Below are 13,799 nucleotides of genomic sequence, written 5' to 3'. Positions count from 1 at the left end.
AATTCTCAGTGTCTGGTTTTACAAGTCTCGAGTCCCAGAGTCCTAGGTCTAAAAGTCCTGTGGATTGAGATTCATTTTGGGAAAAAGGGAACTCTTGACAAGAAAATTTTTGGAATGACTGCAGTACTATAGATGTATCCAGTGAGTACCAGCCAGTAAGTACTGGCTAGTGAGTACTGGCCAGTAATTACTGGCCGGTACTCACTGGCCAGTGAGTACCGGTCAGTGAGTACCGGCCAGTGAGTATTGGCCAGTGAGTACCAGCCAGTGAGTACCGGCCAGTGAGTACCGGCCAGTGAGTACCGGCCAGTGAGTACTGGCCAGTGAGTACCAGCCAGTGAGTACTGGCCAGAGAGTTTGAGCTAGTAGAATGGATCCCATTGATCATCCCACAGCTGAATTTTCATCTAGCGTTGGCCTGTACTTAACGTAATGCCATTTGGCTTGTTTAGCACTTCATCCACCTTTGAGCATTTATTGGTGCACGTTCTTTTAGGTCTTTGTTGGAAAACATGTCTAGTATATGGTCACAGCAGAGGAGGGTAGCAGGACAATTGTGCTGGCTAAAACTAGATGTTATTGAGTGAAAAAGCTTTCATAGATCCATGTAGGTAACAGATTCATTTCAGTTTACCATCAAACCCTCCCTTCAGAGTGTCTAACAACTCTTAAAGAAAGTTGCACTCAATCAAGTGAAACCAGTGTCGTAAGCCATCATAAACCTGTGTGTGTTGCAAGTTTAAGGCCTCCTCAACCATAGCAAGAGAGCGCAATTTGAAATGGACACATCCCTGGCAATTCTATCTCTAGGGGTCGGAGGCATACTTGATTGTCAGCTGTTTTGTCCAAAGTTTATGCTACAAAGTCCGCATCATTTGTCAATGTGGCTTCAGTCAAATAATTGACTCAGCTTGACGTACAAAGTCAGGTGGTGTCCAATTCATGAGTCACAGTATAATTTTATCTATACCCTATCTGTGGCTTTCTCTCATTGGCTTTGTAGCTCCCCTGGTTACACGTATGCTGGATATGCTGGAGTTTTTACCAGTGTATTTTAGGTACATGTAGTGCGCTGTTATTTTTTTCAGCCGATGTTAGCATTCTCTCTGAAACCTTTTGATTTTATTTCAGTAATTATCTTCCCTCAATAATGATGGCAATAATACACTAGAATAAAAATTAACTTATGAAAAAAATGTAGAGAACAAATGAAATATTTGATGTGATCTTATGAAAAGTAATGCATTTTGTGCCATGTTGTGGAGAGTCAATCTTAACGCCTAGGTTTCACAGCTTAGAAAAACGTCTCGGGGACCTTATTCGTGGCTGTCACTCAGGTTGGGTTTATGGTGCTCATGGAGAAAACATTGAGATAGCAAAAACATTGACCAGAGAGCATAATGGCTGCCCCAATGAATTAGGGAAGACAAATTCCCCCCCCCGGGGGCAAGGGCACAAAAGCTAGGTCAGCCGTCGGTGAGGAGGTCCCTTTTAGCAGGAGATGTGTCCCCGGGAACCCTGTGGTGTGGTGATGTCGGGTTGGATGGGATCAGTACCCCGGTCTCTAACCCTACTCCCCTCATCCCCCATCACCCCCTTCTGTTTATGTGTCATATTGTGACGGTTTGCTGGCAACGGATCTGCCTCCAAGTGAACCCGGTCTCTGCCCAGCACAATGCCCTTTCATGCTCTGCTCTCCAGGAGGGTAGCTGGCTACACTCCCCCAAATGCTGCTCTCCCATCCAGCGTTAAGGCCAGCATTGTTGACAGACTCGACACGGTCTCTGGGTGCCGGGGTGAGAGGGGGTCAGCCAATTGTTCCAGGGAAAATTCTGGGTCCATTCATGAGAGGTGGTGGGCTTGATTGCCACGTCAGAATGTTTATTCTGTGATGGGAAAGCTTTGAGGGCTTTTGGAGTGAGGTTCTATGCAAAAATGGCCAGGGCTTATTAATGTTAACAGGGGATTGTGAGGGGTTTTTGTTTTCTTTTTTTTTTTAATAAACTTGTTTTGGAGTTTTTCAAAATGTTATTTGCATCATGCATAAGTAAACATGTATATTAATATAGATTTTAAAGCTGTCGGTGAAAATCATCAAGAAAAATTAGAACTGAGTTTAATAGTCACCTGGTTTATTTTAATGACAGAGAGGGAGAGTCCACATTGAGCCAATCGGCATCCGTTTAAAGCAGCTGGTAGTGTGAACATAATCCGGGTTTTCTGCCAAGCCCATTGCTTTTGTATCCTGTGCCATAAAAATGGAATCTCCCATCGTCAGTAATTAGCAAAAAGTGACTTGAACAATGACACCTTTAAAAAAAGCGGGCCAAACCAGGAAGTTGAAGCACTTTGTTCTAGGGTCACTCACCGGACTGTGGAGACAGAACCGAAAGTGACCTACATTCCAGCTGACTGATTAACTCATTTGTACTCTGGCCAGCCCTTCCAAACTGGAGCAGTTGCTGGGCTTTGAAACAGGCTGAATGCACATAGAGATCTTGCGGAGGGCAGCGCAGCACGACTGCCTGCCGTTGCTCTGCAGTTTTTCAGGCCGGGAGTGCGTATGAAACTGTGTCAATTAATGCCCGCAACCAGAGAGAGCCGGCCCCGAAATGTAGGTCTAGTGTCTCCGCTAAGTAGGAAGTGTGGAGTTACATGCTCACGCACGCCTCAAGTTACTCTTGTTTTTGATGTTGTTTAAAAGGTTGGGGGAGACGACTGACAAAAAAATGCCTTTCTTTGTTATTTTCATATGTTTCCTTTGCGGTGAGTTTCTCCAAGGTTTTCCGTGCGAATGTGTAATCATCATAATGTTTGAAATGTCTGCTGCATCGAACTTTAAAGCCAGCTTGTAACAACCGTCAACTCCAAAGGCAGTTTTCCCTCCCCTCTCTCGCTACGGATACAGCGTATCTGAAATTCCAGGTACGCCACTGCAATATGAATTATGAAACGAAACACCGTCCAATATGATTTTGTTGTTACAGAGTATCATTATGCAGAAGCAGTTTTGAGTTTCATAGTGACTTTTGTCCAAGGGACATGGAAAATGAATGGCCTGCCAAGCTGTTCCACTTTCAGCAGTCGAATGCGGGCAAGCTCATCAGTCGGCCAGAAATTAGGTCATCATGTCTTGATCTGCCTCAGGTTATTGACCTAAAGATAGAGTGCTTTTATTTATTTTGTTTTAAAAGGCCTTCATTATGCCAGTAATATACTGGTACATGTATCAGTGAAAGGCTATTCGGTTCTCTCTGTGGCAGTCGGCAGTAGATATGAACTGCCAGCCTTACTTTGCACTACCGAGCACTTCACCGGCTGTTCCAGTTTCAAATTGTGTGATGCAATTTTGTGTTCACCTTTTACTGCATGCATTTTTTTGGGAGGATTCCCACAGTCAGGAGAAAATCCTGGAAAAAATTTGTCCTGAAAAGTCACGGAGAAATCATGATAAATTGGCAAAATCTTGTGTGTCTCAAAATCCTGATGTAAGATGAAAAAATTCTGAGGAAAAGTCATGGACGTTAAAATCATGCCGTTGTTTTGTGGGTTTGTTTTTTATTAACAATAAGTTGTGAGGCTATCCTTATCAGTCCGTAGTAGCGGCTATGGCAGTCTTCCAGGTCATAATACCAAACAACTTATATTTCAGCCCCCAAAAGTCCTGGAATCTGGCTTTCAGATTGTGTTCAAACCCTGTTTTTTTTTAAACTCTGGTGATTCTTGTCTGTGGTAGTTCATGGTATAAGGCCAGTGGGTGAAGTTTTCTCACAAATCTTTTCAGTGAGAAACATTTACATCACAGACCCTTGAGATGCTAAACGTAGTGTTGCTTGCGTGATTTTCCTACCTCTTCCATTAAACCCAGTAGATTGTTCTCTTCCTCGTATCCTTCCCCATTTTGCTCTTTACATGAGAGGCGTACCTTAGTAAGGATATTAAAGAAAAGCGTGAAATCACGCAAGGCTACAAATAAAGAAAATGAATTTGGATTTTCAAATTTGCCCGTCAATTTAAAAGCAATTGTGATTAGTATTAGGACTGTGAACTCCCAAGCTTGTAAAGCAAAGCATGTTTTTATATTCTCTCTCTCTCTTGTGTTGTCTAAAATGGGATTCCTCGCACTCAAGCAAATTGCCGTAGTAGCGTGGTTGTCAAGGGGAAAATAACGCGGGGCAATAAAGAATCAAAATGAAATGATGAAAATCATCACTTACTCCCGTCCAGCGTTAATGATCTGTCAGTTTGCTGTTGATGAGGTCTTTCCCCTCCCCCAAGGGGAGGGGGACATGATAGAACACGAGGGGTGACCGGACTGTACCGGTAAGTGCTGCAGCCGCAAGACGGTGCCACCGACCCGCTGATTGACTGACTGGCTGAGGGAGGAGGACTGTTCGGTCAACACTCCATATTTCTCTCTTACTTCTCTTTTCTTCCCGAGTCCTCGCTTGCCGGGAGTCATGCCGTTCTCTGTGGGGATGGGGTGCATGCTACTTGCTTCTGTTTTTTTCTTGAGCTCTTACAGGCACAAAACCATCTCCACCGTCTTATCCACGTTTACGCTTGTTCTTCACATGAAACCCCCATGAATGGACTGACCTCCTTTACAACAGTTCAATTCTGGACTGCTCGATTGGATAAATAGGGGGGAATAACAGCTAAATTTTGAGAGGACAGGTAATAATGACAACTTAAATGTTCCCCCCTCCCCCCAAAAAGAACTTTTTTGTAATTTTTGTAAAAGTCTTTGTTCTCATCGCCAAATTTTGATCTAGTTACAATATTTCAGAAATTGTACATGCCACAACATAATATTCATAAATTAAGTGTGCCAGCCAGATGCTTTTCACGGACACTCCTCTCACCCTCGAATGAGGATAATAAGAAAAGAATCAGACTTTGATTACTGACAAGCATATAATTATGCACATGTTTTGGTCACTCTTGTTCCCGTTAAGAACTTCACAGGATTGGGCTTAAAACACTCATTACAGTCCCTGCCCCATTTTCATATTTACTTCCAACAATTTCTGGTACGTAGCCCGGATGAAAACCCTTTTTCCGTTAATCCGTATTCTATTTAGCATGATTTACATGTACATGTTGAAGTGCAATTGTATACGCACACACTCAAAGCACAAAGTGCGTGTTTTCCAGCACGCCAATTGTCTAGCTACTGGGAGCTGTGACTGCATGCAGTGAACATGAAGCTCAGATGATCCTGCTTTTTTTTTTTTTTCCAAGTCATTTCCAAGACCAGGGAAGTCACATTCGCACTTTATCAAAGTTCTGTGGGTATTAAACTGGGTCACGATATCTCTTTGTCCTTCAGTCGTCAAGCTTGTTCATGTTGCCTTGTGTCACGGACGCTTTGCGCACAAAGTTTATTTTGGGCTGGGCTCAACCATTTTCAAATTCCAAATGCCGCGGGAGGAGGGCAGAAAATACACTCCGGTCCGCCTGAACAACAACAAAAGGAGAGAACACCCCTTGTGGAAAAAAAAAATGGACTGTCCCATTTGCCAACCTGTGGCGTACCTGATGAGTGCTCCCATCTATTTTTCTCACCGAGGCATGGACTGAATTGCTGTTCGTGTCTTAAAAACAGGGGTTACATGTATTATGGAGCAAGCAGGCCCCAGTATGCTGGTGGTGCAAGCCGCTAGTGAAGCGCATCCGGCAATAAACCAACACACTGTTGAATAGTGTCAATGTTATTTCCGCAGTTCTTTGAACCCGCCGATAGTGCAGAGTGAGGTTCACCTGAGGAGACTGACAGATGATTGACCGGCTGGCAGTGATGGCTTTGTATTTGTATGACAAAAGTGCTTCGGTGACTAGAAATGGAATGGAAAAATTATTTGATGGTGTAGTGTCAGCTCGGTTGCACTTTTCAGGACTTTTGATGCGAATTTATTTATGTCGGATGAGTTTCGACGATGTCAGTTGAACAATAGAAGGTCGTGTATTATTGAATTCATGATCCGACCCAACGAGGCAAAATGAGAGCGTTGAGTTCTGGGTGTGAAGGTCAGGTTGTGAAGTACCTGTTGTTGGCCCAATAGATAACTTTGAAATGCCGCAGAAGAGGAGTTGGATTTTGAGATTTGGTGTCTGATTTGTATTCTGTGCTAGACAGTAGCTGTCAACTATTTTTAGGGGGCTGGTGTACTTTTCAGAGTAAGCAACTATCCAAATTCATGCACTGTATGTGTTCTCGTCATTCCTTTTTGGCTCTTTTTTTCACACAATTTTTTTTGTGGTGATTAGTAGATTCAATTAGATGAATCATTTTAGAAAGGAGAATAGCACTTCCATGTGCTGAAAACAAGAGAAAGCCTATTTAAGGCAACCTTTTTTTTCTAATTAGTACAAATACTATTAATGTCAGGAGTAGAGGAACTGTTGGAGTAAAAGTGAGTGTCAGAACTGTTCTTCCTTCTGTTGTTCTCTTTTCGAGAGTTTCTGATCATGGTCGGTTGAGCAGATTCGTTGAAAACCAAATCGAGGAGTAGTGGTTGAAATGCTGCAGGCAGCGTAGCAACCCGATTCACTTCAACCAACCAACCTGTAGCCGGGTGATGATGGTGACCTTGGCTGGGTTGTTCCCTGCTGGTGACTTGTCCCAGCCTTTCCTGCTGGATCCATTAAACCAGCCAAGTCAAATCACTACGTTCATTAGTGGCATCGGCAGGATAGGGTCATCACACTTTAGTCGGCATCCTTCACCTCGCTAATAGCTGCCCGTGTAATTAGGAGTTCAGGGAATACTTCATCCAAATTTCCAATTAACGGGGTTAGGGGCTTTATGCTGGTATCCCAGCAAAATTATTTAGTTTCAAAAAGTTGTTTGCAAGGTTAACAATTTGTAAAAAAAATTACATAACTGCACCATTTTGATGACAAAAGCAAGCAGCACTTTTACTTAATAAAGAATTGGAAAATTGGAAAAAAAATCTTAAATTATTCAACTGGGTTTCTATTTTGAGTAAGACTCACTTCATATGTGGCTCGGGTTGAGTCACACCCTATAAGTCACACTGCGTGAAATATACTGATGATGTTTCTGCAAATACTGACAATTTTTCTGCAGCAATGCTCAGTATTCCCTGCTTTATAGTCTAGGGTATTGAGCTACCAAAGTAAGCTAATGATTACAGACTGCCACATCCTCATCAAATTTGAAAACCTAATATCCAGCAGTGGCCAAATGTAGTCTCATAGATAAAACCAGCAATGCAAGAGAAATATTTCAGCTATCCTACATAGTTTGCAGAGTACCTGTGTACAATTTTGCTGGTTTACATTTACGTTGTCTCAAAGAAGAAAAAAAAAGCACATGTGGTTTAGTAATATATGGAAATATTTAACAGGTGATTCTGTAAAATGTGAGGAATGCATGTTACATTTACATATTTATTTCATCTTAAGACACAGTGGATTCTGTTCTTTTTGGTTGCCAAACTTTACTTTTTTCCAGTTTGTCTATTAGCTTAATTTCAGGTGTTACAACTGGTGTTTAAAACCATCTGTTTTGGGGAAGTGAATTGAGGAACTTGGAAAGATGTTCACTGTTTTTCAAGACATTTTTTGTGAACCCCCCCAAAAAACCAGAGGTATTTTGATGTAGAAATATATTGAGCAGACCATAATCACCAATGGTGTGGATATTTTTCAGTGGAACATCAAAGTGCCATTTAAGTCTGGGTGCGATTGCTGTTCAAGGAGTTATCAGTACACTCCGTGAATTACTGACATTGGAACAGGTGTTGTTTAATTTCTTAGTGTGTGTCTGTGTGTGTGTGTGCGGGTGGGAGGGGGAAGGGTGCCTTCCCACTCTGCTGACCTATTACAGTGTCAATTCTGCGATAGTGTTTATGCCGGCGGCGTTTGATGTAGACATGCCCACCCCTATCATCCGCATTAACAGACACCGTCTGGGTGTGAAGACGTCAAGGGGGAGGGGGGGGCTGAATTGTATTGTTATCCTCAGAGTTGACATTTCCCTCTGTGGAGGCCTGGAGGGTTGCCTCTCCTTTGCCAGAGAAAACCAGGGACCTCCCCCAGGCGAGCAATGTGAGTGGCCCAGCTGCACAGTACAACCCTGGTTGACTGACCTGAGACAGAGAGCAGGGTGGACCAGTCCACTTTGAAATGGAGGGGAGTCATAGCTGAAAAGAAGTTTCTGTTGTAATCCAGCGTGGCTAAATGTGTCAGTTACTGGCACACATCATGGCAGTGTCACATGTTTTTTTATGGCTGTTTATTGAGTGTCCTCATAGATGAAAATTCCACTCAGGAGTAGACCCCCCTTGAAGTTGAATAGGCCGTTCCATGATTTGTTCCATGTCTAATATGGCCCACTGAACAAAAAAGTTTGTTGTTGCCTGAACCATTAAAGGAATGGGGGGATCAACCGGAAGTAATGCTCCAAAGCACTTTAAGCTCAGGCCTCTTTTTTTTCCCAAGAAAAAGAGGACAGTTCAACGAGTGCCTTTGTGAATGGTCCCATCATTTCCTTTGACAGGGAGTCAGAGTGTTTTTGCAATCATTTTTTTGCACTTCTCCGAGTAGTTCGTCTTTAGGGGCCAGGTTTTTGGACTTTTACCATCAGAGTTAATAATTACTAATCCTTTGGAGTCAGTGTGTCTGGCCCAGTCTGCCATAGCCATTACTCTAACGATATGGCATCAATCTAATGACTCGTTCACGTTCATTTAGAATTTCTTTCTCCTGCTTCTCCAGCGGGAAACAAATAAAATTTAAAAAAAAAGAAATAAAAGGAGTAGTTTTGGGTGTTTTCTCTTCACTTTTTAATACTTTTTTAAAGATGTCAGTCGATGCATTTGGTTTACAGAAATCCTTGCATCTCGTTGGATGTAAAAAACCAAGTTTTTGAGGCAAATTATGTCATAGAAGTATTTGATCTCTTTGTCAAGTCACATATGCTAATACATTTTTGTTGAAACTAATTCATTCCTCAAGTTAAATGTATCTGTATGCATAATCTCCCGTAAACAGACAAATTGCTGGTGCGTGTATTTCCATTTCTTTACTGTGGAGAAACTCAGAGGGTGAATTAATTTGTGGTTATTAGTGCAGACCGAGACAAAGGTTCTGTAATTAAATTTGGGGGGTCAGACATGGATAAAGATGGACAGAATTCTTCACACGCTTTGGATCCCAAGGACCAAGATATCAGGACTTAATTACATGTCTCATTTTGTTGCTTTCAAATAATATCCTGAGGAAACTCCAGTTGGCATGTTCCCGTCCTTTTGCGCTTCATAAATGCTCAAACTTTACAACTCCTTACGTCACCACAAACGAAAATAATCGAGGGGCACAAAAAAAGAAAGAAAAAAAAAGAACATTGAACCTTGCGTCATCCCTGCAGTTGGCCACTTAACCACAGTTGATTGACACCACTGGTGTCAGGGAATCTCCGGGATTACTGTTCCGTATCTCGAAAGTACAACAGATACCTAAACCAAACCACATCTCCAGTGGAGCATGGGGATAACAACAGTGAGAAAAAGTGCAGACCTGGGGTCATTTGAACTTCCCAGGGACATCCACCGGGTTTTGTACTCTGAGTGGCGGTCATTTGGAAAAAAAAAAAAAAAATTGAGCAGTTTGATGCGGGTATGAAGGAGGAAGTAGATCATCTTACCTTTCATGGACTTTGTTGTCGGTGGCTCACTTTGTCAAGTAATTTTTTTTTTTTTATTTTCATTGAGCTGATGGGGCGTGTCGTTGCTGTTATTAGTTTGATCATGCCACCGACCTGATAGAGTAATGGCACTGTTGGGATATCACGCCTCTGTCGCGACTGTCGATTCTGATATGTGAGAAGCACTGTGTTCATGTGAATGTCAAGACACTTCCGAGTCGTTCTGGTCTCAGATTGGATGATGAAAAGATCAAACGACGAGGCTCTGTTGTCGCTCCATGTTGTGTGCTGGTTTTGCCTGTTGTTTCTCTCCACTTGGGACAAAAATGGCGGGAGGGAGAAATTGAGGGATTTGGGACATGGACAATGCCTGCCCCAGTAAAACATTGAAGGTTGGTCGGACCTTGCTTCGGTCTCATAAACATCCAAATGAAAAAAAGAATCAATCTAAAAAAATTGTTAAGATGTATTTAAAAAATATGAAATAAAATGTGAAAAAACCTCCACTTGTGTTTATTCTGGTTGCACTGTGCTTTTCAAAGCAATAAAATAAGTCGACCGTACATGTATTTTGAAATGCACCTATTCAAACCTGGCGTGCATGCAGTGGGTAAATTTTGTAATGACCTGCAATGCAGTTGGCAGCCTTATGGTTCTGAGCAGATCATTAGAATGCCTGCCCTTAGTCGGTTTGATCCGTCTAGTTTGTTTCCGTTTCATTATGCACGAGTGCACTTCCAAAATGGCTACTCTGGAAACATGCTTCACATGTGCATTGTTATCAGCCTTGCTAGCAAATATATGTATGTGACTTTAACCTGTCGAGCAGTTGTAAATGGTGCTTTTCAAAGACTTTTGTTTGTTTTTGCAAGCTTTTTTTTTTTTTTTTTACAAAGTTGGCTATGGATTTCAACTGCTTTTCTTTTTTATTGTGTTGATAGATATTTTCACCTCACAATAAACATTTTGTTTTTTTATTTAATTAATTTGTAATTGCTATGGCAAACTTAACCCTCACTTTAACTCTTGTGTTAAATCGTATTCATACTAACAGAATTATCTACATGTAATGTGGAAGTGGGCTGGCATAATGACATCTGCCTTGTTGCCATGGTGTAATTTGTGCTTACACCTAATATTTCCAATGCCAGCTTAATCCCAGATCCACTAAGCAGTACAGTTTTCACGGCACTCCATTAGTGTTACTTGCGATCGTTAGGCTTGAGAGGTATTTGTTCTGCCCCCTCAGCTCCCTTGAAGAATGGTACAGCACGCAGGTTGCCTGTCTAACACAGTGCTAACTCTTTAACCGCAAACTGTTGAAGTGATGTAGGAAAGCCGTTTAATAGCGATAAAGTACCTTGCTTATGGGCACTTGCATCAATTGAAAGAAACTGCATTGTTGTTCATCACACCTATATCTCTGAAGTTGGAATTCTGTTCTGAATTTAGTATATAATGATGCACAGCACTGCGCTAAAATTCCACTTTTTTTGCAAAGCCTTTGAACCAACAGATTGCCTAATCCCAAAATTAGTCTTTTTGTTTGGCGCCTCACCAGAGCTTCCTCGAGGGCAAGCAGCTGACAAAAAGCATTTCTGTATTGCTCATGTTGATTCACTTATCTTTCCACACGGTTTGACCGTTTGCATCTCAGATGCGGAAGGCATCCCTGTGGCAAGGTTGGAGGAGATTGCGGAGAGGGCATCCGATTTGGCATACGGCAAGCAGGACAAAGGACCCTACCAGAGCTTCAGGTATTTGGAAATGGAGATGAAGAAGGAGAAAGTTTCTTTCTTCACAGCCGTGTTTCATTGGCGCAGCTGGACCTCTGACTCGGCTTTTGCTGTCAGAAGTTCACATCCTGTTGAAGTTGCACAGTGTATAGCATCTACATTCCTTCCTCTTTTATCAGAAGTAGGAGGGCTGTGGCTTTCTCCACCCCACTTCCAAATCCTTCACACTCCTAAAATGTACTAGTACCTGTCAGATTTAGTTTTCATTTTAAGCAGTTGGAGGAGGTTAATAAAAGCTGAGTTCGGGTGGCTTGTTCTCGTATGTTCATGAACAGCTCAATTTGTTGTTTGTGGGTCGGCCACTCGAACGCCGGGAACAAACAACTGGTTATCGCTGGTAGTTAGTGGCAAGCAACGTGCAACACGGCCGCGTCCATGTATGTTATTCACGAGTTAATGTTTGGATGGGCTGAACTCTTTTCTATTTAAACAGGAACATTCATTTCTGTTTTACGGAAAATAATTAAAAGGAAAGGGGAGGAGATTGTGACTTGTAAAATGCAAAACGCAGTTTAAGCATGGAAAGAAACCCCCTGGGAGCACACAAACCTCCTTGAAAGTCGAGTTTCAAAGAATCCAAAAACAGTCTCTGTGTTTTGCAAACTTCAGCCCGGCGAAGCTTGCCCCTTGTCCAATCTGCTTTCAGTCCGAGGTGAGCTCAGAATGCAACTTTCTCCAACGAGTAGTGTACGTCTTCCCATCTCTGGGTGGCATTCCTCAAGTTCATCTCAGTGACAGCTTTCTGTTTTCTTTCTGTGCGTTGCTCTCAGGGAGTCACTGGTCAGAGCCATGGTCATCATGAGCAAGATCAGCCAGGCAGTCCAGGAGGGAGAGTACGACTCCAACGTCCCCATGGACAAGGTAAGGAGGTCATGCTTGGGGATTCTGTCCAGAGAGACCTCAACTAATCCCTCCCCCCCCTCCTTGGGCATTTTTCCAAGAACTGCCCTGGCTTTACGGTATCCTCCATGGCGTAGCAAAATAAACATTCTATGTTAGTCGTGGGGCATCGAGTTCCATGAAAATTAACAGTGGCTGGAGTCTACCTTCTTCAATCCTACAAAATCCTCCCAAACCTCCTGATGGATTTTGAAGGGTCCAGGATTTAATACACTGTGATCTGTTGCGGCTCTGTATTGATCACAATGTAAAGGTGTGGCAAGTCGGAATAGTATAATGCTATTTTTTTCTCAGAACGAACGCAAAATGCTACCTTCAACAGTCGTGCTTTTGGTTCTGTTTTTGGGGGGTTTATTTTTTGGGCTGCTTTAAGCAACTGGTGGGCACATAAACTGTCACAGTGCTAATGCCGAATATGCAGTGTTCCATCAGTGTAAAGGAATATTCACATCAGTCTTGTTTTATTGCGTTGTGATTTGGGACAGGACCACAAGGGAACTAGCGAGTATTCACATCCTGAAGGGATCTTTTTTTAACGGAAAACAGTCCCCAAACGTACACGAGAGACCCTGATATTTCATTAGGGAGGAGAAACACCCTGCCTTGTCCCGTGAGGCAAAAGTCACAAATTGACAACTGTGAGCACGGCAGAGGGTAACTTTTTGCCCTGGCTCCTGACAGCCGATAGGGGGCGCCGCAGTCCACAAACAGGTCCATCCCCTCTTCCCAACAAGCGTCGGCAATTATTAACCGCTCTGCTCCGATAGATGAGTACACCCGGTCGCACGTGTCATTGACCTCGCCTCTGCTGACTGTGAGTGTGTGATGACACCGCGTGCATCAACCCCTGTCCGTCCTTGTCGTGGCCTGCTTTATGAGCTCTGCCCCGCAGCCGTTTATCTGAATAAATCACCAAGTCTGATTTCAATTAGAGGGAGTTTGTCTTCTTTCTTTTTTTTTGGTAACAGACACAAGCGATAGTAGTAGCCACCGATCATAAGCCTGCATTCTGTCATCTGTGTTTGATTTGACTCTGCGGCATGGTAGAGACAGATACATTTAAAGATGAAATCTTCAGTGCTTTTGAGCTCAGTGCTTTTATTTTGCTTTCCATGCTCAATCCTGGCTCAGATTCCGCCCTCATAACAAAGACCAAAGGAATTTTTCACAGTGCCCAATTCCACATTAAATGTGTGGAATTCACACCTTCTTGAGACAGTCAAGTGGATCCGCCGTGAAGGAATGTTTGTTGAATGAACGCTTTTTTCATAAGAACCGGGACATTTAGATTCTTTTGCTAAGTAATTGTCAGCTTATTAATGTACTGCTGGCAAGAATTTTAAAATGAGATTTGTTCTTGAAAAAAACCTGAATAGCCCAATTAACGAGGAGTTACATTGTCATTAAATGTTGCACCAAATAAATCAATG

At 42.6% G+C, this 13,799-nt stretch overlaps 1 protein-coding gene across 7 annotated transcripts in view; it reads left to right on the top strand.

The window, feature by feature from the left end:
* Nucleotides 1-13,799, top strand: part of dctn1 (dynactin subunit 1) — a 45,182-nt gene that overhangs the window by 24,882 nt on the left and 6,501 nt on the right. For all 7 annotated transcript variants that reach the window (XM_087144586.1, XM_087144585.1, XM_087144584.1 and 4 more), the window contains 2 exons: nucleotides 11,331-11,430; nucleotides 12,240-12,330. In XM_087144586.1, coding sequence (XP_087000712.1) covers nucleotides 11,331-11,430; nucleotides 12,240-12,330 — 191 coding nt within the window. The remainder of the gene's footprint in view (nucleotides 1-11,330; nucleotides 11,431-12,239; nucleotides 12,331-13,799) is intronic.

This window comes from Acanthaster planci, linkage group LG13 (assembly GCF_054643075.1).
Source record: "Acanthaster planci isolate LZ-2023a linkage group LG13, COTS_SCS, whole genome shotgun sequence".
NCBI lineage: Eukaryota > Metazoa > Echinodermata > Asteroidea > Valvatida > Acanthasteridae > Acanthaster > Acanthaster planci.
This window is presented reverse-complemented; position numbering and strand designations above follow the sequence as displayed.